Source organism: Strix aluco, chromosome 16 (assembly GCF_031877795.1).
Source record: "Strix aluco isolate bStrAlu1 chromosome 16, bStrAlu1.hap1, whole genome shotgun sequence".
Classification (NCBI taxonomy): Eukaryota; Metazoa; Chordata; class Aves; order Strigiformes; family Strigidae; genus Strix; species Strix aluco.
The window spans coordinates 12,035,006-12,058,733 of NC_133946.1; the positions used below are offsets into that span (position 1 = coordinate 12,035,006).

General features: G+C 47.6%; 1 protein-coding gene and 1 pseudogene across 2 annotated transcripts in view; one reads left to right on the forward strand and one right to left on the reverse strand.

The window, feature by feature from the left end:
* The first annotated feature begins 1,238 nt into the window (after positions 1 to 1,238).
* On the forward strand, positions 1,239 to 2,848 carry LOC141930666 (cytochrome P450 1B1 pseudogene; annotated as a pseudogene).
* A 4,361-nt stretch (positions 2,849 to 7,209) lies between these two features.
* Positions 7,210 to 23,728, reverse strand: part of RMDN3 (regulator of microtubule dynamics 3) — a 37,869-nt gene continuing 21,350 nt past the window's right edge. The window contains exons 7-12 of one of the 2 annotated variants that reach the window (XM_074842379.1): positions 21,160 to 21,235; positions 20,267 to 20,344; positions 17,907 to 18,005; positions 15,938 to 15,991; positions 13,519 to 13,599; positions 7,210 to 11,662 (exon numbers count right to left, since the gene is read on the reverse strand). In XM_074842379.1, the coding sequence (XP_074698480.1) occupies positions 11,609 to 11,662; positions 13,519 to 13,599; positions 15,938 to 15,991; positions 17,907 to 18,005; positions 20,267 to 20,344; positions 21,160 to 21,235 (442 nt within the window). In that variant the 3' untranslated portion in view covers positions 7,210 to 11,608. Of the gene's footprint in view, positions 11,663 to 13,506; positions 13,600 to 15,937; positions 15,992 to 17,906; positions 18,006 to 20,266; positions 20,345 to 21,159; positions 21,236 to 23,728 lie in introns of both variants that reach the window. The other variant, XM_074842378.1, reaches the window with a different exon arrangement.

The window sequence follows — 23,728 nt, forward strand, 5'->3', positions numbered from 1 at the left end:
ATAAATGCTGCGGCTGTTTTACCAGACCACATACACTCTACTCTCTCTTTTTTTATTCCCACCAATACCAACATCCCTTTTTTCAGCAGAAGGCTGGTTTTTCTTTCAGGGGGGCACCGTTTGCTCCATCCTACGTACCCCGAGGGTTGCGACGTGTGGCCGTGCCGGGGATGTCAGCTCGGACAGCCCTGCTGAAGGCAGAGCAGCCTCTGGAGGGTGGGGAGCAGGAGACAGATGCTCAGCAGGACGGCGACGCGGCCCCGGCGAGGCACAGCACGGCACAGCACGGCACGGCACGTCCCACAGCACCGTGTTTTTTTTCCCCCGTTTGGCTCAGCAGGACATCGACACGTCCCATCCTGGGGGACATCACTGAGCAGTGCACACCAAGGGGGATGCGTGAGGAAAATGCCACCTCTCCTGGTAAAAAGAACCCTCTTTTGATCACTTCCATCAAGCCGTTTGGCGGCAGCTGTGGCTGCTTCACGGGTGGGTGCCAGGACAAAAGGAGATCAAGAGATTTCGGGCCACCCGGTAACGCAGCCAACCCGAAACGCGCCCACGCATCCCGGCCAGCTCCCGCGGCCTCACCTCTGACACCCGGGTCCAGGGGATGCTCAGGACAAGGCGACGCTCAGGACCAAGGGCCGGTCAGGATCAGTCCACATCCAGCGCCAGAGTCGCAAAAACCCGCCTGGAGCCCAAATTCCACCGAAAAGCCGCAGCGTGGGGCCAGGCTCTCAAAAACCACAAGTGCCGAGGGGCCCTCTGCAGCCCTGAGTGAGGAAATGGAAAAGAGGGGAAAGAGCTTGGGGGGGAGTCGGGACACTGAGCATCGCCCGCTCTGCTGCCCCGGGCGGGTGTGGGGAGGGTGGCACGTCTATTTTTTGGGGGGGAATAGGTCATTATACGAATCCCCTCCCACTCTCAATAAATTTTGGCTGCTGATTATCTCTCCTCATTTCCACAGCGGAGCTCACAGCCAGGCAGAAAGCCCACCACACCCCCCTTTTCCAACACACACACACCCCCCCCCGCCCCCCCCTTCTCTCGCCCCCATTCCCCCCACATCACCGCGGCTCTGGCTGTCTTCGTGCGCCCCATCGGGCCCGCTTCCCCCCCCCGCGCCCCGCGGCACCGGGCGGGCTCTGCTCCGGGGGAGGGGAGAGGCTCGTCCCCCTCGGAGGCGGCTATAAAGCGGCTCCGAGCAGCGGCCCCCGGGCAGAGCGGCCACGGCCATGAGCTCTGCAGGGAGCCCCGACGGGGCGGCCACGGGGCTGCTGCTGCTGCTGCCGCCGCTGCTGCTGCTGCTCGGTGCCCTCCTGCTGCTGGCCGGGACCCGCTGCCGCCGCCCCGGCACCAAGGGGGGGCTTTCGGGCAGCCGGACCCCACCGGGACCCTTCGCTTGGCCGTTGGTGGGCAACGTGCTGCAGCTGGGCCGCTTGCCCCACTTGGCTTTCGGGCAGCTGGCACGCCGCTACGGCGCCGTCTTCCAGCTGCGGCTGGGCCGCCGGCGGGTGGTGGTGCTCAACGGCGAGGCGGTCATCCGGCGGGCGCTGGTGGGCTTGGGCACCCGTTTCGCTGGCCGCCCCGATTTCCCATCCTTCCAGTTGGTGTCTGGAGGGCGTAGCGTGGCCTTCGGGTCCTGCTCGCCCCGCTGGAGGGCTCGCCGGCGCCTGGCCCACGCCGCCCTGCGCGCCCGCTCGACGGCGGCCGAGGTGGAGCGGCACGTGGTGGCCGAGGCCGGGGACCTCGTCCGGCTCTTCCTGCAGCGCAGCCGGGGCGGCGCCTACTTCGAGCCCTCCCCGCTGTTGGTGGTGGCCAACGCCAATGTCCTCTGTGCCCTCTGCTTCGGCCGCCGCTACGGCCACACTGACGGCGAGTTCACAGCGCTGCTGGGCCGTAACGACCGCTTTGGGCAGACGGTGGGGGCGGGCAGCATGGTGGACGTGCTGCCCTGGCTCCTGCGCTTCCCCAACCCTGTGCGCCGTGTCTTCCGCGATTTCCAAGCTCTCAACCGGGAGCTGCACGGCTTCGTGTGCACCAAGGTGGCGCAGCACCGCCGCACCTTCGACCCGCGCGCCCTCCGTGACGTCAGCGATGTCATGATTGCTGCCGTGGAGCATGGCGACGGCCCCCCCGAGGGGCTGGGACCCGAGGACGTGGAGGGCGCCATGACCGACATCTTTGGCGCAGGGCAGGACACCACGTCCACGGCGCTCGCGTGGGTCCTCCTGCTGCTGCTGAAGCACCCGCGGCTCCAGCGGGACCTCCAGGCTGAGCTGGACCGGGTGGTGGGATGCTCCCGGTTGCCCACGGCCGAGGACCGGCCCCGCCTGCCCCTCCTGGAGGCCTTTATCTACGAGACGCTGCGCTACAGCAGCTTCGTGCCCATCACCATCCCGCACGCTACCACGGACGACGTGGAGCTCGAGGGCTTCCACATCCCCAAGGGCACCGTGGTCTTCATCAACCAGTGGTCGGTCAACCACGACCACAGCAAGTGGCCCGACCCACAACGCTTCGACCCCGCGCGCTTCTTGGACGCGCAGCAGCGCCTGGACCGTGACCGGGCTGGCAGCGTCATGATCTTCTCAGCCGGTCAGCGGCGCTGCATCGGCGACCAGCTCTCCAAGCTCCAACTCTTCCTCTTCACCGCCATCCTCCTCCAGCAGTGCTCCTTCCACGCCAACCCAGCGGAGCACCTCACCATGGACTGCATCCACGGCCTGGCGCTGAAGCCGCGGCCCTTCACCATCACCGTGCACCAGAGGCACCCTGAGCTCACCCAGCCCTGAGCACCTGCTGGGGGTGGGTGGTGGGTCCTGTCTGTGCTGCATCCCCTCAGTTTGGAGCAGGCAGGGCCGGGGGGGTGGGGGGGGGCAGCTCTTGCCACAGCACATCCCCATAGGGTGAAGGGCAGTGAGTCCCCGCAGCAATAAATGCCTTTGACACGGGACCTGGCTCTGCTCGTTTTCTCTGGGAGGGGGGGTGGCTGGGAGCACTGTTCACACCCTGCATCCCCCTGAGCTCTCCCACCCCAAAACAGGTCAAACCCCACCTCCCCACAGGGACCTCCCTGCAAGGACTGGAGCCCACTTGGCCCCAGGGTGCAGCAAGAAGTAATTTGCTTCACCTATCGCAGCGGAAAGCTGGAGAAGGATGTTCGCGGCAGGGGGAGGATGCACTTCCCAAGGAAAGCCACGGGGGACCCAAGGGAGGCTGGAGGGGTCTTGCTGCTGGAAGTTAAAGACCAGTTGCTGGGGGACGGGAGTTTGACCCCATCACTTTGAGGCCATGAGCAAGGCTCCCTGCTCTGGTTTGGGTGTGGAAGGAGATTTAGGAAGGTTTTGGCGGGGGATTGCTCACCCTCCTTCCCCCCAGACCCCACTAGTGGCTTGTGGCGTGGGGTGGAGGGACACCTCCCCGGGGTAGGGCAAGCAAGGGGAAGGTATTTCCCCTCTACCATTCTCTGCTCGAAGTGGAAAGAGGCTTTGGGCACCCAAAAGCAGGCTCTGGCAACGTGCATTGAATCTCTGCTGAAATGGGGCACAGCCCATCTCCAAAATCATGCTTTTCCCCCCAGATTCAGCTCCTAAATTACATCTGGCCAGCTTGACCTGCAGCTGTAGGGAAATCCTCTTCTCTTGGGCACAAGTCCCTCGTGCATGAAGTAAATCCATCCCTGCCAGGCAGCTGCTACTGCCCCGCATGCCACTGACACAGGCCTGAACTGCATCACCGAGTCACCACAGCAGATAAACCTTAGTGATTTTTTTTACGGTTCGACCAAAGCTAACAGAGCTGGCTCTGTATCAGGGTGTCTTCAGCTTTATCTGGTCCCCGAAAGGGAGGACAGAAAGAGCCACACAGGCTAAAACCGTGCTTATCTCAGTGCCATGAGTCTGTGGCCACCCTGAGGAGCTTCAGAGGACAGTGCAAATATCCTCCCACCACAAGAATTTACCAACAGCCAATTTATCTCCTTCAGAGGCTTTACCAAGCGGTAAGGCTGGATTTATGTCTTTTGAGGGGGGGGCAGCCACAGGCAGGGTGTCCTCAGGAACCCACCAGCCCTGATGCTCAGCAGGGCACAACCAGGACTTAATTTCTGTGCTACACGTTGGGGTTTCAAGTCCTACTTGTGCTGCTCGTGCAGTGGGTAAGGATTCGTGCCGTGCTTCTGCACCATTAGTGAGACACGAGGAGCTGGCAGGCGGGGGGTAAAATGGGCCGTAGCTCAGAACGTTACCGGGACAGTGTTTCAACAGGTCAAATGAAAATGAAGACGAGAGGTGAAAGGCAGCTGGACCAAACAACTGACTCTTGGTCATTATGGGAAACCCCAACGTGGTTTTTAGGCATTTTCCTGGTGAGAGTGAACAGCGGCACAGGCAGCCTGGTTCTTTCTTCAACCTTATGTGACAGGCAGACTAAAACAGAGGAATGAACACGGGAAGAGCCCCAGGGCCGCAGCCCTCCTCCTTCAGCCATCTCAGAGCACGAGGACGCTTCCAAGCCGCGGCAGTGCCACCACCAGCACCGGTGTGACCAGGACACCCACCACACCCCCCCTAGGAACCACCCCGAAGCGAAGGCAGCTGCAGCCCTTCAAGTAGAAACCTTGACATTGAGCTCCCTTGGGCTCTGCAGAACCCATCTGCACCGTGACCGTGTTTTGCTCCCCCTTCTTGGCCCCCACTCACCAAAAAAAATAGGAGAGGTTGCTGCTGCTCCTCAGGAATATTGTTGGATCTTGATAAATAGCACTTGTTTTTTCCTTGTCCTTACATTATTCTGCCCTACCCCCAAGGCACTTAAATTTGGGGCTCTCCAAGCCCAAAGGAAGCTTTGGGTGCTGACGTGGTCGGGGCAGCAGCGTGCAAAGCCTACAACCACAGCGCTTCTTTCCGCAGCCGCGGGAGGAATCTGCTTCCAGCACTTACTTGAACGATTTTGCAATATTTTGACCACCTCATTTCTCATGTTTAAGGACAGATGCTGCCAGGAAACATGTTTTTTTTTGTTTTTTTTTTTTAATATGGAAGCGGGATGCCGGGAAAGGCTTTGTGTATTTCCAACCCCTGTGTCCAAACCCGCTCCCGCTCCGACGGCTGCCTCTACAGGCAGGTACCACACTGCTCCCACCACAGCGTCGGAGCCACCAAAATGCTGGAACACGCTCTCTGCTATTGAGCAAAAGACACACAAGAGACCTGGCTGCAAAACGAAGCCTTTTTCTAACAAGAAAAGCAATCAGTCCATCATTAATCTTGCCCTCAAAACAATTCGCTGCAGGTATGTAAGCAACCCAGCGCAGGGAGCCCAGACAAATCTCAGCGCCTCTTCTGCTTTTCATAAACAACTTAATTATGAAAACCCGATCCAAAAGGCCCTTAACTTCTACACTGCAGTCGAGCTGACATCAGGCCAGTAAATAAGAAGCTGAGTTTTGTTACGGGATACATTTAGAACAATGGGACTCTCTATGCAGAGGACAGTCCTGTATTATTTTGTCTGTTTTCAGGGTCTTGAGCACTTCTCAGAAAGTCAAAATTAAATACCCCTCATGAAGAGAACCGGCTCTCTGGCTCCTGAAGCTGCCGAGGCCACGCTTTCATGGCTGGTACTGCCACGGCTGCCTGCATCTGCAGAACCAGAACCACAGCAGGTCTATAACAAGCAGTAATTGTGTTCAACCTTATTCCCTTGCCTCTTCCCCCCAGCTTTTGACCTCAATTTCCCTCACAGTGAAAACACTTCCCCAAGGTCAGCTTTTTCTCTGATTTTACTACGTGCTTTACAGACAATACTCAAATATTAGCCAAGTTGACTTATGTAAATTTTAATTCTATCAGTGCTTTCTGCTGAAAACCCTCAGCAATTTATTTATTATAATATTCAAGAGACTTTGAGGTGGGCTTATGCTAAATAACTCTGAATAAAACAGCGACTGCTCCTTCACATCAGGAGAAAGGTTCGTCACGGAGCAGACCAAGCTGCTATAAGAACAAGACAGCGACCCCCCTGCTCGCAATCCTCCCAGCTCAGGTTGTCTCCAACCAAGCAGGGTCTGTGCAGGTCAGATTTTGCCAGGGAATTTCCAAGGAATTACAAGTGTCATTGAACCAGAGAAATCTGGGGTTAGCAGAAATAAGCCGGGCTGGGATGACCGTCCTGTTCCTAGGAGGAAGCGATGTTGACATTTCTATTCCAATACTGAGTCAGAAGTTTCCCAGCACATGGGAGAGGTGCTCACAGCTCTGGTATGCTCTTTTTATTGGAAACCAACTACATAACTGAATGTCTGCTTTTAAATCTCTCTTTCTGAAGACTACCCTGTCCAAGACCATGGGGTCAACGCTGACCTCCTCTCAGCCATGTCCAAGCTGCTTAAAACCATTTTCCCAGCCGTGCTCTAAGCCACCAATGGCCAAGTTAACGCTCAAGTATTGCAAAATGTCCCTTGTAAAAGCCATTCAGCAACTTCTGATGGTCCAAGAGCCCGAGGTTTACACCAAATGTGAGGGTACCTGCAGGTCCCTCCCTGAGGCGGTGGCCCCAGTGTCACACCCTTGGCTGAGGCAGAGGTCTCGCCCTGGGCTCCCCCCACGCTGCTGCTGGGGTTCTCTTCTCCTGGGCATATCAAATTGCTCCCCACAGTGACCCAGGGCACCAGAGGCTGCCACATCACCCTGAGGAGAAAAGAAAAGGGAAGAGATTCCAGAGGAGCTGTGCACCACAGACAGCCCTGGGGCTGCTCCTGGGAAGGGGGGAGCCACGGAAGTGAGGGGGGGTGGTGCTCCGGCTGCCTTCCCATGGAGGATTCCTCCACACAACCCTCGTGTCCTTCCCCCAGGGATGGGGATATGAGGTCGACAAGGAATTGAACACAACCAGAATTGCTCCTACCTATTCTGTCAGGTGGCCTAAACCCCGTTTCCCACCTCACTTATTCCTCTGTACAACTGCTGTATTTGAACTCCCAAACTAAGCGGATTTTGGGGAACGCTGAAGCACAGTCGGTGTCATCATTCACTCTCTCCGCAAAGCAATTCGAAATAAAATGGGCTAAAACTCAGGCAGTCTAAAGCACCCAGCACCAGCACCAAGCACAGCCAGCAAGCCCCGTGTTTATGGCTTTGTCCTGGGGAATCTGAAGATGGCCTTCAGGACCACGAAGGCCGAGCACAGAACACCCGCACCGGGTCACAACTGATTATCCACCTTTATTTAAAAACAACTTCACCTGGAGTACAGCGTTTGCCACAAAGTGTGGCCCTATGACTTTGGTGCATTTTAAAAACGTTAAGCTGTAGTTGTATTGACATACAAAATCTGGTACAGGTGTAACCCACATTATAATATATATAAACAGTAATATATAAACAATAACGTCGAACATCACTTTCCCATCATTTCCTATTGCCCTCAGCACAGCCACCATGTGCACGAGTACAAGGACGTTACGTAGACAACCTCTACCCACTCATCGGGTCTCTTCACCCCGACACGTATTGGCATAAAAAGCAAAAGAGCTGCACAGGTACCTTTAAGCAGGATCCCCTTCTTGTTTAGAAATACTCTATTTCCAACAGAACAGCACAGTGAGGAAACAGTTAAAAGCTTCACTTATTCTTTAGTATCATAATTTAACCACAGGTAGGTACATTTTAAAGTTAAGACAAGAGTAGCTCCAGGAAATTATTCTCTGTCACCCCGGGGTAAGTCCAGAAGAACTTATCTGGATGGGAGCAGGATGAAGTCTCTCTACCAAAAGGCAGGTTAATTTCTTGTGGTCCTGGGATGTGTAGAGTGCAGAGAAATTCCCACTGTACTCTGGGACTGGTCTGCAAAACGTGCAAGTTTTAAAAAGTCTCAATTTCCATGTTGTCTGAAAGCTGCTGAGGTACACCCTCCCCTTGCGAACAGGAGGAATGGCTTCCCCTCCCCAGCACGCGGCGTGCCGAGAGCCTAACAGGAGACCGCACATTTTATTGCTAAAGAAAAAAATAAATGCCAAGCATTGGCCATTGGGAAGTGTTTTAGTTCCAGAGCGCTGCCTTATCTCCACATCAACCTGCAAGCTATGCCGTTAGAATTGAATTACATTACTTAGTCACATTCTTCTTATTCACAAGAAGCCAGGAAAAGGGAAAACCAAAACAAAAAAGGTTCTTTTGATCATTATGTCATAACTTCCTGGAGATCAGACTGAAAGTGGCAAAATACAGCTTTTATCTGCACTTGAAAGGATCTGCAAGTTCTGTCATCACCTTTCATCGTTGTCTTAGAGACACATTAATTAGGTTCCAGCAGATACAGCAGACGAGAAAAAACAACACGCCAGACACAGACCTCACCCCAGCTCTGCCGGCGGGAGCGGTGCCGCCGGGGGAAAGCTCTCCCGTACCAAAACCAGAGGAACAGAGCTCTCCGCTTCAGATCCCCCAAGAAAGGGACAAGACCACACACACAAAGGATACGCGGGAGCAAAATGCCAGACCCTGCTCTTTTAAGCCAAAACAAAAGTCTATTTTTTTAAAAAACCACAGAAGGGAAGCAGGCAATCAAATGCACAGAAAGCTTAAAGCATTGACCGAAGGTCCGAAATAGAATAAAAGAGAGTGGAAAGGTTGTACCTGTGTGAAACCATCTGAGAATGAACACCAAATGAGAAGAATCACCACGCATTAATGACCACCTTTTCCTCGAGGGAGGCAGGTTATTTTTACTCAGACAGAAAAGGTTCTGCTCACAGCCCAACATGCCCCACCCGGCCGCACCAGATGCCTTCTGTCCCCAGAAGAAAATGACTTCAGCTTCTATCCGTAAGAAAAACAAGATTTTTGGTATCGGTTTCCTAACAGGCTGTTTAGTCTGTAACCCAAAGCTGTGTTTTTACAGCGCTCTTTCCTGAGGACTTAACAGAGGCTGCTTGTCTGGAGAGGTGCTGCCAACCAATACAGCACCTTGGCAATTAACAAATTAACAAAAAGCTTTCCTCGTGCAGCCCCCCCTCTTACAGACTTAACGAACATAAATGGGATGAAGCACTCGAACCGAGCCCAGTGCAGGGACCCAAGCAGCAGATGAAAGGAACAGCAAATCCACAGGTTTTTCTCACACTTAGAATCCCTTGTTGTTTTGAAACAGACAACCCCAAAAAAATCAAAGGAGAATTTAAATCTGTGGAAACACAGAGTGAAAGTTGTCTCTGGAAAATACATAATCCAAAGATGGTTTATGTTAAACAGTTTATGTTTTGACATAGTTAAACAGGTGAAGGCTTGAAGGCATCTGCAAATAAGTAAAGCTACAGATTCTCAGTAGGGTAAATATTTCCTTTTTGCACTCTCCCAATTACCTACGCTGAAACCATTTACTTTTGGAAGGCAGCAACCTTCAAACAACACACAGAACAGCAAACGCTACTGATTAACATCACTCTGGGACTTGCTGGCAGGGAAAGGCAACCCAAGGACAGCTAACTACATGACTGTTTTGAGAGCTATTACCATTTCTCTCCAGAAAAAAACCCTGCAAATCTTCCATAAAAGAATCACGTTGATGATCATCATCTTTTGGATATTCCTGTTGTGGATTTCCCAGCTTAGCTTAAGCAATCAAAAAAAAAAAAAAATAGCTGAAAGACTTGTGCAAATATTTAAAGATCGGATGTTTAGAAGAAAAAAAAAATGGTCATCCACTGGAAATACTCAAAACAAGACAGATTCACACTAAGTAAAAAAGGCAGCTTCACCATTCCAATGAAGAACTCAAAGAAGAGCACACATTAATCAAATATAAAAAAAAAAAAAATCCCACAATTACAGATCAAGTGCCCACTCATCATGAGGGGAGCTCTGCACAAAAACACAGGGATCAACTTTAGCCTGTCAGGATTCAGCTGTCCATTTATAAGTATAAAGCTAATTGCACACTTGCCTGGATCTCATGATATGAGTTCAGCACCAAAATTTTAGAGAGTTTAATTTGGACAAACAAAAAAAAGCTAAGAAGTGCCAAATCTATAAAATGGGAAGTTTTTAAGCTCAAGTTTGCTACACATTTCCCCTTCAGTGTCATTTTCACAAAGTAAAAAACCCATCAGTTTAATACACATGTGCAAGGGACTGAAAAGGTGATTAAGAAATGTTTCACTCTTGCACTTTTTTACTTTACACTTCACAAACACTATACCACACTGCAAGACATAACAAACATTAAAAAATAAGCGTCCAGCTAGCTGCCAGGGGAGACTTGAAGGGCTGTCAAGAAAGCCTTGCTAAATATTTGGAGAAATGTTTGCACGTAGTTTTTGCTTCCCCATTGGTGTCAGTGCACAGCAGAGTTTACTTTGTTTGGTGCCCAGGAGCTGTCAGGGGAAACATCCGTCATCAGCTTTGCCTTCTCGGTGTCACCTAACGAGTCAAGGAGAACTGGTAGAAGAATGTTACAGGGAAGTGTCAGCTTTGCCACAGAATATTCCTGTTCCTGTAACCAGTGTTCCACTGATAAATAACTACTTTTCAAACTAAATTATCACATCTAAACCACAGCAGCATAGCTTAGAGGGACACAGGAGGTTTTCAATCTCATGTGAGTGAAGGGAGTAACATCACTGGGAGGAAGTCCTAAAGGTTAAAATCTTAGTACTCACTTCTCTGACAAAAGCAATGCACCTCTTAAAAAATAACGTTTGTATTGTGAAGAAAATCTCGTTGGTCCCCTGGTAATAACTCCCTACAGTGAGCAGTGCTGGCTTCCCCCAAGCGGAGTTTAGGCAGATTTGGAAAGGGCCAACAAGTGTGTTCTGGACACCAGCACCCATTTGTTCACAGCAAGGAAGAAAGGGCTGAGAATTCGCTCAAAGTCATTGCTGTCTTCTTGTTCTGCAAGTGTAAGTCACAGGTTCAGTGCCCATTTGAGCCAACGGGCTGAGGGAGTGAGAGCATCCCGCTGCCTCCCGCACAGCGTGCTGGCAGAAAGCAGCAGCAGCTGCCCGCCCAGCCCAGCGGCTCCGAGCGTCACCGCACCTGAACCCCGACCAGAGGCATGGCCTCAGTTATTCAGTTAATACGTATCACTAAGGGAAAGAGAAAACAGTTAATCTGAAAAAGCTTTTGGCTGAAGACTTCCTCAGGAATCGGTTGAGAGAGCTCACCAGCAAGCAGGCCTGAAGTTCAAGTTGTTAGATAGGTAGAGTTGTGATGTGAAATATATGTGTATATATAAATATGTATATATTTTATATCACAAACTATATCTCTCACATATATCTGATATTACATAATCACAAATATTTTCATATCACAAATTCTACCTATACACCCTCCCCCCCTCCGTTTTTAAGAATTTGACTTTTTCAGGAATTTTAAAATCAAACATATGCAGTGCTGTAAGAAGGAAAACAATACAAAATTTTATCCAATTAAATCCCACCAAGATCTTTTCCTGGGCGTGCCGGTCAGACTGCTGTGTGTTTTTTCCTGTAAACTCTTGTGGCTTATCCATGAAGTGCAATCAAAGTTGTCAGGATCACGAAACCCCTCTGACAGGAATTCTGCTGTCCATGCAGCACCAAGTGCAATGAGCCTTTACAGATTTACTCTTCCCAGACTGACCGCAGCTCTTCCAGTTCTCTCTCACTTTCTGCATCCTGGAAATGCAGTAAGAGAAGAGATAAATATACAGCCTAACTGAAACAATTAAAAAAGAGAACTTCCCTTTTCTTCTCCAACCCCACACCAGGTTTTAAGCATACCCACAGCCTTACGTTTTTTCCCCTTAATGCCTTTTTCTCCTCCCCTGTACTCCCCTGTACAAAGACGCTACTGTCTTTGAAGCCTAATGAAGTTTTCCAAGTATCAAAGAGAATTTCTCTTTTATTTCCTTTTGAGAGACAAGAACCGACAACCAGAACAGCAGAATTCAAACCTCTGCTCCCTCACTGACTTCACAGTCTGGATAAATGCCTGTTTTTTTTCTTCTCAACATGATGGAAGTTATTTGATTGTCAATGAGAACTGACATTTGCAAAGACTTAAAGCCACTTTTAATTTTGGAGCAGGAGAGAGAATTAACTGTTCATGACTTTTCTGCCTGTAGCTCTCTCCTGGTCTTTCCTGAAAAATCTCAGTGCTTTTCTGATTAAACTCTTAAGCTTCTAACACATATTTCTTGTTCTTTTGGAAAAAAACTTCTTTATATTTATTAGCCATGCCATTCTAACTCCATCTAGAGAGATTTCCAACCAGTGTACGGTGAGGAAGCTCCCCATCAGGCAGACCTAGGGTGCTTCCCCTGCCAGAAGGGAACAAATCCTGCTTCCTGCCCTGGATTCCCCACGTCTGGCCGCAGCCAGTGGCCCGGGGGTTTAGGCAATGCAGGCCGGTGCCCTGCAGGTGGTAGCACAGGCAAAGCCAGCTCCGTGCCAGCTGGTCCACCAAGATCTCTTTGCACACTTGGGGTTTGAATCTCAGCACAATACTTTGCTACAGCAACCTGAAAACTAATCATGGCCTTCAAACAGAGTGGCACAAAAACGCTGCGTATTTCTATAATTCTGCCTTCCATCCAGAACGTTTGTTCCATCTGACTAAGGCTGAAGCTGCAAGATCTGGATGACCTTGCTTAACATTGCTTGCATTTTCACGACGATGCAAATAACATCAGACCCATATTAAAAGCTGATGGCCTTTTATCCGGTTTCTAACTGGCAGTAATTTGAGGGCACCTTCTATAAAATTTCTGCTTAACAGGAAAAGTGCAAGGAAAAAGGAAAGTGCAGAAGAGCTCCCAGCTGGGGAATGCTGCCACATGGCACTTTCTAAAACACATTTCGATCCACTCTCCAAAACCCTGTAAAAGTAATAAAAAAGCTGAAATATCCTAGATATTAAAAAAAATAAATGCTGGGCAGCACACACAAACTTCTGAATGGCTCAGCACCATCAGCTCCAGCCTGGGGGAGCCCAGGAGCTACCCTGGTACCAAGAGTTAGACCTTGGCTGCTCCTCCAGAGCCACACAGGTAATGAGAAGAGGCAGCACAGCGCTCCAGCCCCAGGACAACCACTCGGCTTAAGTGGCTCCACCTGAACTGAGCTGGCCAGCCACACCAGCACCAAAACGAATAAACCTTCCCCCAGAACAGCGTGCTGGGAGGTGCAGTCGTGCAGATCCCCCAGCTCACGAGGCACAGCGCTGAGCATGTGCCAGGTGTCCAAAAGGGGCTGTAACCTCACCCTGCAAGTAGCATAGGAATGGCACCGGGGCCGCCTGGACTTCTGAACCCCTATCAGACACTCGCAGCTTCTTATTATTTTTCATTATTTTGCTGAATTGCTTTAGGCATTTGGATAACAGGTCCCAAGAGAAGAAAAGAGTCCACGCTAAGGAACAAAATACTTTAAAACCTGGGCTTACAAACTGGAACATCTTTTTGAAAACAATTTTATCTCTGGAACCATTTTATTTCCACTCATCATCGATCTGTGCTTACTGAGACTGCTACCTCTTTTGTATTAGCTGGCAGCTCTGAAGCAAGGTTCATCCAGAGAACAGCTGCGGTGTTGTTCCCCATGTCCCTGTAACACTGTGAAGAAAAAGTGACAATGTGAGAAGAGTTAAACGGGGAAAAAACAGGCAGCAAATGTAACCGAGCAATTATGGACCCTGGCAACTGAGAAAAGGAGCGGTTTCTACCATTTGCACTGTATAGTTTCAGGCTTCTGACATTTCCTGCAGCATCCTTCGTTCACAAAGCATTATAATCACCATCAGATTATGGAATACTAAATTTCCTTTTTTTTAATTTATTTTTGGGCAAGGAGATTGCTTTTTTTGGTTGAAGATTTTAACGTGTCCCTGTGATTTTCACCATTTTTGAAGCTCTATTTTTATTTCCACTTAGCCACTATTCCTCACACCCCTTTCATCACAAAACCTCTGTACTGAGAGCACATCCTCTTATGAAGCTTACATTCCCTCAGCTGGTAAACACGAGGTTCACCTGTAATGTCTAATATTTACAAGTCTCTCAGGTCTCACAATAGATGTGAAATACTCTTCATCCTGAATTCTCCTCCAACAGCAGAGCAACAGTCATTCCCCTGTATAATAGGAAGGGTTTTGGTGCTGAGAATCATGGAGGCATTTGGGGACTACAAAATAAGCATGGTAAAAAGAAGTGGTTGCTAAAGAAAACCATCAGCAATGCAGTTAATCATTGATGAAAGTGCCATAAAAAGCCAACATTCAGTTAGGATAAGGAGTCAGACTGCAGTGTCACCACACAGCACGTGTGTCTTTTGGGGATTCTCCTGTGTCGTGGGATAGTTCTGAAAGAGAAGTCTCTGTGCTGCTGTGAGAGCTGACAGATTCCTGCGTCTGGTGAATTCAAAATAGATGGAGTCATGGACACCCTCAAAGCCTTTAAAAACCCTGTGTCCCTACACATCAGTCAAAAATGTCAGAAGATGACTATAAAACACAATTCTTTTTTTGTTTGAAGTTTGACCCATCAGAGCACTATTGTCTTCAAAATAATTAGATAACAATTGCACTTTTTAAATTTTGTGATTACGGATGTGATCCAAAGTGACAGAGCCTGGGATTAGGAAGAAAAACCCCAAACCCAAAATCAACAGATACAAGTAGTCCTATTAACCTTTCTGTTAACTTGTGTTTGCAGAGTATTTCTGAAGCTCAATCACATCTGTCAGACAGGTGGTGAACTATTAGCCAAATAAAAACGTACCAGCCCATGTAGATTACACACAGTGAAACCCACATTTTTACATCAATGCCAAAAATCTATTCAGGTTAAGACTTGGAAGGATCTGCTGCTGCAGCTTCACTGGAAATAAGTTCCAAGTCTTTCATTCTTTACTCTACACAAGACATTTAGGGGTGATTTTGAATTTCCATGAATGCTGGCTATGTTTACAAGCAGAGAGAGCAGCAGTTAAGAGCACATTCCTCATGGTACGTAAGCCGCCAGAAACAAAAGGTTTGTGCGTACGTAGCTAATTTTACCTAATGGACTCATGACTAAATACACACAGTGTATTATATGTATCTCTGCAATATATCAGAGATAAAATCCAGCTGGTGTGAAGGCTACTACATGTCTTGGTGGGTTTTTCTCCTCTGCTATCACCTTCATTTTCCTTTAACAAGATGCTTATTGTGAAATAAATTCTGCACCTAGGTTCCAGGAATAATGTACTCCAGACTAAGCAGATCCTACGACTTGCACGCTACCCTGATAAAATTCACATTCTCTGGGACACTGGGAATTCAGGAATTTCACAGAGAATGACTACAGCTACTCTTTGCTACACCCACTCTGGCTAGTATTTCTAACACTATTTGGGCTTTAAATATTTCTAGACTCCAACTGGAGGTTGTAGAAATTAAGCAGCAATTTTAACGTTTGAGAGTTCAAAACCAGTTATTCCCTCAACACAAACAAAAGGATCTTTGGAGCTCCAGCTCCAAGCACTCACGGTGTATTTAATCACCACTCAAGACTCCCATCTGCATTGGTAAAATTAGAGACATCCTTTATCCTTTACTTTCCCCCATGATTCTCTTTCTGTATACACCACAGAAATTCATGGTGGGATTAAACCTCCAGCCTGTGGCTTACAGGTTACCAGTGCTGCTCTATATAGAATTTGATCTCTTAAAACACAAGAAGGATGCTCCAGTGGATGACTCAAAGGCAGAATCCTCCCTGAATTTTAATGCCTCTGCAGCAGATAATTTGGTCTTTTTTAGAAATGTTATCATTTTATAAAATCTTGCTTCTGCATGGAGTAATTTACACGTGCTTAGCACTTTACAGCCAAAGATAATTTTTTAATACAAATATTTCTTATCCTAGAAGCATATGACTGAACTAAAGAAAGCAACAAGTGACTGGTTACCTTGGCAATGTATACTCTGCCTGCTTTGGAAAATCCCGGGCTCAGTTCCTCAACCTACAAAGAACAGAGGGGAGAGAAAGGCAGACATTAGGATATGCAAAGGACACAGTTAAAGCTTACACCAGGCTTACTGAATCTCTTAGAAAAGAAAAAAAAAAAAGATGACTAAACCCTACTTTTGTAAATAGATAGATCAGTGTAAGAAGTTTCCCGAGGCTTCCCTGGCTGCGTTGGGCAAGTCCCCAGATTCTCATGAAGTGCCTGCGACTCGCTGAGCAACACTCACCCCCTCACCTAACGCGTGTCAGGGACGAACACGAGGTGGGGAAGTCGCACGCTCAGAAGCTGAAGGAAACTCAGCGCCAGGCTGACCACCTCCTCCTGCAAGTGTGCGCACGCTGTTATTAACCTCCTTGCCCATTCAGTCTCATTCACTTGGGCATCTCCCAAATACGCTGGTGCCAAACCTCAAGAATCTTCCCCCAGTTTTTTATCTTCTCCTTCCTGGCTACCAATTCCCAGTCTCCTCGTCACTCACGTCCCTCTGCCTTCTTCCATTCATCTCGGTTCCAGACATCACTCTCCAAGCAGTCTGTTGCAGTATGTTCCTGTTAGGAACCCTTCCCTTGACCCGTATCCCACCTGCACTCAAACCCCTCCACCGGCTCTACCAAGACGCCTGAGCCCAGACCTCAGAGGAAGCACCGACAGACCATGTTCCTCCTCTTCATCCTGTTGTCTGGCCTTAGACCCAGCTCAGTTTGTGACTAACCCAGAGCTGTCATGTGCCAAACATTTCCATTGCCCCGAAGCACGCTGACTGCAGCTGAAAGCTGAAATGGACCCTGTGGAGCATACGGGAAGTGCACTTGTTCAGGGTATAATTAGCTGCCAGAGGGATGTTTCTGTGTCCTTTTATAATTCTCTCTGTATTTGACCAAAGTTAAACCTCAGAAAAATGTAAGTTACTGTTTCAAACCACAGCACCGCTTTAACTTATCAATAAAAGTGACAAGCTATTTTTCTCTCTAATGAAAAACAAACAAACCACTTTGCCTCAAACTTATCTCTGAAATGATTTAACCACTTTGGCTGAAAAGTATATTGCCTAGGGCAGATAACCTCACAAATTTCCCTCTCAAACAACTGCATTTTGGCAAAATTACAAGAAATTGAAATAAGTACGATATTCCCTGACACTTTTCAAAACTGCTGGCCCAATCCCTGAGTTATAAAGTGGTGGGGCAATTCATTTCTGTAACACTTCATCAGAGGTGCTTAAGAGTAGTTCTCACAGGCACAGCCAAAGACAGTCTCTTTAACTCCATCTCATGCAGACCCTCGCAGCAAGAGCTATACGCTCAAAAATGCAACTCGCCATGTCTTAAATCCATTTTTATTAACAGGAGGACCAAAAAAAGCCCTTCCGAGGGTAGGATTCTTACAGCGTAGAAAGTACTCCTAAGAACTTCTTTCTAGAAATACATAAGCAATGTGCCCTGAAACCTTAAAGCAGTTGTCTTCAAAAGCTTGAAATGCAGAAGTCTGACCTAATCAGACAGCTTTTAATAAAATATTCTGAGAGAAATTAAAATGACAGAATGTATCTACACAAGCATTCCCAGGGATGAGCTCAAACAGATCTTACAGACCCTGAGAGTACAAATCATATGCATTTAGTATCAACCCATGAATCACTCCACTATGCAGCTTTTAAAAGGAAAACCAAACCCCTTAAAACCAATTCTGAACATTTTGGGTCTGGTTCTGACATCTTCAAAATCACGTTCTTTTGTCTGACTATAAGGGAGGCTCCAAAATTTTTGCTTTCCACAGGTTCTAGTCAGTGGAGATGTATCATGGAGCACGTGGGGAGTGATGAGTTGAAGCATAACACAAGGACTCCGACTCCACACCTGTGACTGCGTTTGCCAGGTTAGCAATTCCCTCACTTAGTGGATTCCATTACCCGTAAGAAATTTTGCAGTGCGTCCTGGACAGTGGCTGTAGGAGGGGCTTCAAACAAAGCAGCAGCAGTCTTCTTTTCAAGCCATCCCAGGTGGGCAACCTGCAGATGACAGGAAGATGACACTGCCAGACCCACCAGAGACAAAAGCACGCAGACAAGAATTATCCCGTTCCTTGTAGCTGGCTCGTGCGCCCGGGAGAAAGCCAAAGGTCTTGGTAGTGTCGGCACATTCGGGACAAGTATCCCAGTCCGGCCACAGGATTAAACCCGATTTGCTTTTCCTCATCCCGAGTCAGCTCCTGCAGCTCTGTACACCACCTGCCACATGCGTAACGCTCCAAGTAAGGTTTGTCTCTACAACCGAGTACTACTGGCATGGGACTGTGGGTGGTCCAAAACGCCACAGGGCTGCATTGCAGCCACACCAGCTCCTGGCAGCATCCCCCACACCTCGGAGCAGGGGCATGCGTGAAGCCCTCCCCACTCCCAGCTTAACACTCGGACAGGCACATGTTCTCACCACACAGAGATTCCCGAAAGGGGCAGGCTAAAGCCATCCCGCCGACAGACAGTCACAGTTTGTGAAACAGGTAGCTACTAGCACCATTTCATGAAATCTTATTCTCCTGCTCCCAGCTCTTCTCTCTCTAATAAGAAACACCCTGAAATGTCAGTGGGGGAAAGGATGCCTCGAACTAACTTCTGGTAACATCTGCTTTGTTTAATACTGTATAATTCTTACAATGCAGAATAGCAGAAGCACTTACATATTTCTACATACATCTGGTTTTGTTTCATAGCTCCAGCAGCTCTAAGAGCAGTAAGGCTGAGTAGAAAAGTCCACAATAGAATAAAGAGCTAGGAGCTTCCACTAGTTTAGCTCACTGCTCCTCTGTAATTACCAGTGTCAATTATCTCAGCTACAGTCTCTGCAACGCGACTTCATTTTTGACAGCAGCGAAGCACTTTCAAATTGTATAAACTGAAAAGTGGCTAGTTACTGCAAACTCTTATTTCTTTTTATAGGCACTAAATCTGATTTATGGTATTTGACTCCAAGCTTTTCCCTGTCAAGAAACATAAAGCAGCCGGCACGCTGCTTCTTAATACCTCCAACACTGCGTGTAGCAAGGGCAGAGGAAACACATGCAAAGGATTATACAGATAGACTGTGTCCAGAAGCTCTTGCCAGCCCCAAAATGCCCTTGATCACATCCATATGTGCTTAAAGGACTGAAGGTAGTTTGTTTTTACTGAGTAAAGCGTGGGGAACAGCAGGCTAGTTTGCAGCCAGTGCTTTTCCTAATCTATTCTTTGCCGTTTCACCTCCCATGCCACATGCAGTGACTGAAAAACTACGTCCAGAGCCCTGAGCCCTTCAGAGCTCCAATTCAGAGCAGTTCAGAAATAACACTTCTAGCAAACAGCTTCCCTCTGGGAAAGAGACAAAAAATGGGAAAAATGAAGAGCAGAACAGTGGCAATAAATAAATGAAACGGCAAAAACCCCCGCAGCTTTTATTCTATTGCAGAGAGGTACACCAAGCACTTTTAAAGGTTGATTCGGGGACTAAAGAATTACAACAGCAAATGACATTGCCAATACGAAACCGTACTCTGCATGCTTTTAAAAACTTCAGTGTGTCTCCAGTACCAACCTTTCTCTACCTTCTTCTGGCCTCTGATGGTCAGCACGGAGCAACGCGCTGGAAACCGGCTGAGCCAGCACTTGTCCTGATTACCAGCTCAGTGCTTCCGCAGTCCCCCTCTCACTACGGGGGACCTGAACTTACATAAACTCTTAGTAAAAAACTGTACCATTTAAAGACTAGTGCTTCAAGCGGTAACACCAGGACGGAGGCACACATTTAAGGTTTCACAGGAGGAAGACAAGAGGGAGATGAGCTGCCTAAGACTTCTCCATTACAGTTCAGAAAACAACTCAGGTGGAAAGCTGAGAGATGCTGAATGAGACGCTGTGCCCTGGCAGACATTTCGAGAGCGCTTTTATAAAAGCACTGAGGTGCTACATGTACAAGAACATCAGCTTTTACATCCTAAGAGGTTTCTGAATGCAAGGCATTTATAGTATTCATCAGTGGAGTGTTGTTCTCAACACTGTTTCAGGACCGAAATGAGGAGTTTCTAGATCCCATAAAGTACAACTTTTACAGTACTCCTTCAAGCAATGAGGACATTTCCATACCAGCACCTTCTGACACAATATCTGAGTTTGGCAACTAAAGAGAGCATCCTCAGTCCTTTTGGCTGGTGGTTTCAATCCACCCATCTTTTGTTCAAACAGGGAATTAAATTCCAAGGAGAAAGAAAACAGCAATAAGCAGTAATAAACTATTTTACCTGGTAACACCATCTGCCCAGAAGATAGTAAGACTTTGGATCCTCTGGTTTCAGTTCAATCGCTTTATCAATGTGTTCCTATGGAAAAGCATCACCAACACACATTATACTTTTGTTATAAGCAAATACAATATCCACAAGAGCGGGTGAACAAATGCATAAAGAGGAAAGGAAGAAGTACACAATTTAAGGGTCAGTGATCAACAAAATTACAGCTACAAAGAGATTCTGAATTTTCTTAAAATAGTGCACACAGAAAACCAGAATTTTATTAGTCTCAGAGACAAGAATTACTACACACAAAAAAATGAAGTTGCCCTTCATCTTATTCTACCACCTTTTCAGAGCTTTGACGTAATGATGGCCATGTCAATAGCTGATGAGGTAATAACTATACATGGCCTGTCCTGCAGTAACTGTTCCAGGTGCATCCTCTTACCCTGTAACATCCCTGCTGTGGATGAAATCATGGCAAACAAGGGAATCAGAGGCAGATTAAATCCTCTTTGATAAATAAGTGCTTTGTGTTTATGGGCGGGTGCAAGCATGCTCCCAGGCAGCTACTGAAGAAGTTGTGCTGTATCTTATTACCACGCAGTAATTTCATGTTTCAAGTTCTCAGTCTCATCATGTACGCACACTTTATTTGCAAGACTTTTCTTTTTTCTGAGATCACAGTGTGAAAGGCCAGAGTAGTGTGTGCAGAGCCAGAGCAGCCACCCTCACCACATGTGGCTGGAATCACCTTCCTCAGCCCAAACCACCCCCTCAGAGCACCTTTGAGAACTATTGCTTCCCCAATAAAAGCTGAAGCCAATTTTTCCCAACTTACTACTATAGAAATAAGCATCGTTCAGTACTTACACAAAAACCAGCACGTCCTTTCTACTCACCTTAAAAACATATCCAGCTTGAATGCGCTTCTGAATACTCTCATGTTCCGCTAACTGCCCACAAAGAACAGCGAACCTACACAGAAGAGACACTGGCCATCAGGTCAGTTGTAAATACATACTTATGTTCTGTTGACATCTTCAGAAGGAAGGTATATAGGCGCATTAAAGCTTCACAACTTCCTGGGGAAAACGAGAAATACCCTACATCTTTTACAGGGAACAGTCATACGCAGTAAAAATTTAGTGCAGAAGGTATTAGCTTGAAGGATGCTGGCAAGTCAACAGGAGTGGCTTGATGTGACACGGAAGTTCATCGCACTGATGGCTGGAAGCCCTCCTTCTGCATAAACACTTCTACACCCTGAATTTCTTCACTCAGCAACAAAACGGTGTCAAAACACAGAGCAACGAGGAGTAACCGCTACTGCAGCGAGAGCGAGAACTACAAAAAGCTCTAATTAACTACGGTGCACAGCGATCTTCCGTACACAACACCCAATCTCTAGCACAGTGGTTGTCTACTTTGAGGGAAAATATTGTGAAAACCTACCTACATCCTGCAGCCCCACACAGCCACCAAACTTGGAAAACAAAATAACATATTTTCAGTGTTGCAAGTGCAAAGTCATTTAGTTTTGTCTAGTAAGAGATCGTAAGTTTTGACCCTGAGAAGCACAGTACCTCGCAAAATCAGTTATTTCATGGGCTGTGAAAGTTAAGGAAGGTTAATTACCCACAGATTCACACCCTCCCATCTCATCCCCGCGAATCACAGTGGTTCAAAACCCCTCCCTCCCTGCACTGCTTCCCAAGAAACAACAAATCATAGAGGTGTGCAAGGGCACCACTGCTGAACAGAACACACGAGCTGAAGTTTCAGCCGTGCTGATTCTGTCTTTGACCTCTGTCATCCCGCTTGGAGAGAGCTGTGGGAATGGAAGAGGCTTCCCCCTTTCCTCTGAGTTTGGCTCAAAAAATATTAGGTGGAACGGATGGAAAAGTGAATTACACAGGTCTCCTTCTTTCAATAAAAAAGCTGAAAAGAAGAAAGATGGAAGCAAACCTCCCTTGAGAATTCTTTTACTACACCCACATCCCCGTGTTGCTGGATACTCTGCCTCATCTTGCCACAGGACATCCCGACGCGTCCCCGGTGATGGCTAACCACAACAGATGCAGGAATTTGCCAGAAGACTCTTGAATCTCCAAGCACACTTTCTCCAGTGTCATGAAAAATCCCACAAAACATTTCACACCCCATTGCTCTTGCCTGAACTAAATTTTCAATGTGTAAGTTATGATACAAAGAAATTGCGTCTCCTGAGTATTTTGTCATTAAATATCATTCCTTTAACATGTTAATTTTCTTGTGAAAAAACTCTGGTTCAAGTTCTAAAATTCTTATTTTTCATGACAATGGAAAAGATTACCAGATCAATGTCTTAACTGGGTAAAATCCTTTTCCCCCCAGTTGAAAAGCTCACAGGGGCACTGCCATAATCTGCCACTTGCAGAGGATGAAGTGAGTGTTTTCATGACCTTCTCCAGTTTGTTTCACAACAAATATCAGCCTGTGCTAAATATCCCTAACCACAACACGAGGAGGGTTTAGACAAACAAGCCAATAAAAGATCACAAGATAAAATATTCCCATACAATAAATCATGTAGTCTGTAGCCCTGACTAATGTACAGGAATTTGCCAGAATGTAGCTCTTACAACCAGACTGTTTAGGCTCCCGAATACATGGGCAGGCATTAAATACAATTAGGTCAAGTTTAAGGTTTTGCAACAAAAAAAGGGAAACACTGTGCCTTTCTAAAATGGAAGCTACAATGCTGCGTAACCTCCCTTTATACTAGACCACCCTTCCCAAGGGAAAGCCCAACGAGCCCCTTCAAAGCAGCAATAAATCCGATGGGACACTAAGTTAGTTCAGCCTGACCCCTCCACTAACAACCACATAAACGTCAAGTGGTACCATATGCAGCTGTCAAGAAACATAAATACCGGGTATTTTTTAACAGCCTGGTGAATGTTACAAAAAAATAAGCAGTAAATCACAGTCCTATCTTTGTGTCACGAACTAAACTAAAAAAAAAAAAAAAAAAAAAAAAAAGGGGGGGGATAAGAGATGCCTGAACTGTTTTTCACTGCAGTCCCAGGGAAGGACGACTCTACCCAACCCAGCTTTTCTGGTCTCAGCCCTTTGCATGAACCTTCCTTATCAACTTGTGCCTCGAGGCCCAGGGCCACCCTTCTGTCGGCGATTTTCATATACGAGACTTTGCAGTTCTGAGATTTTAGGCTCTGGCCCGACTTCCCTTCCTCACTTGGCAGCGCCAGCATGGTTTGCTGCTTTTATCTCTCCTGCTTGTTTAGCTTGGCTTGTTGGAGCTATTTATTCTAGTTCATTCTATGAAATGCCTTGGGATGAATGTCACAAGAGGCACTGTTGAGTTGCAGGACTGAGGAGCAGTAATAGGAGAGATTAAAAACAATGAGTTAGGGAAGGGGATTTTCATCTTCTGTAAACAGTATGTAACCTCTGAAGCACTGTTCAGAT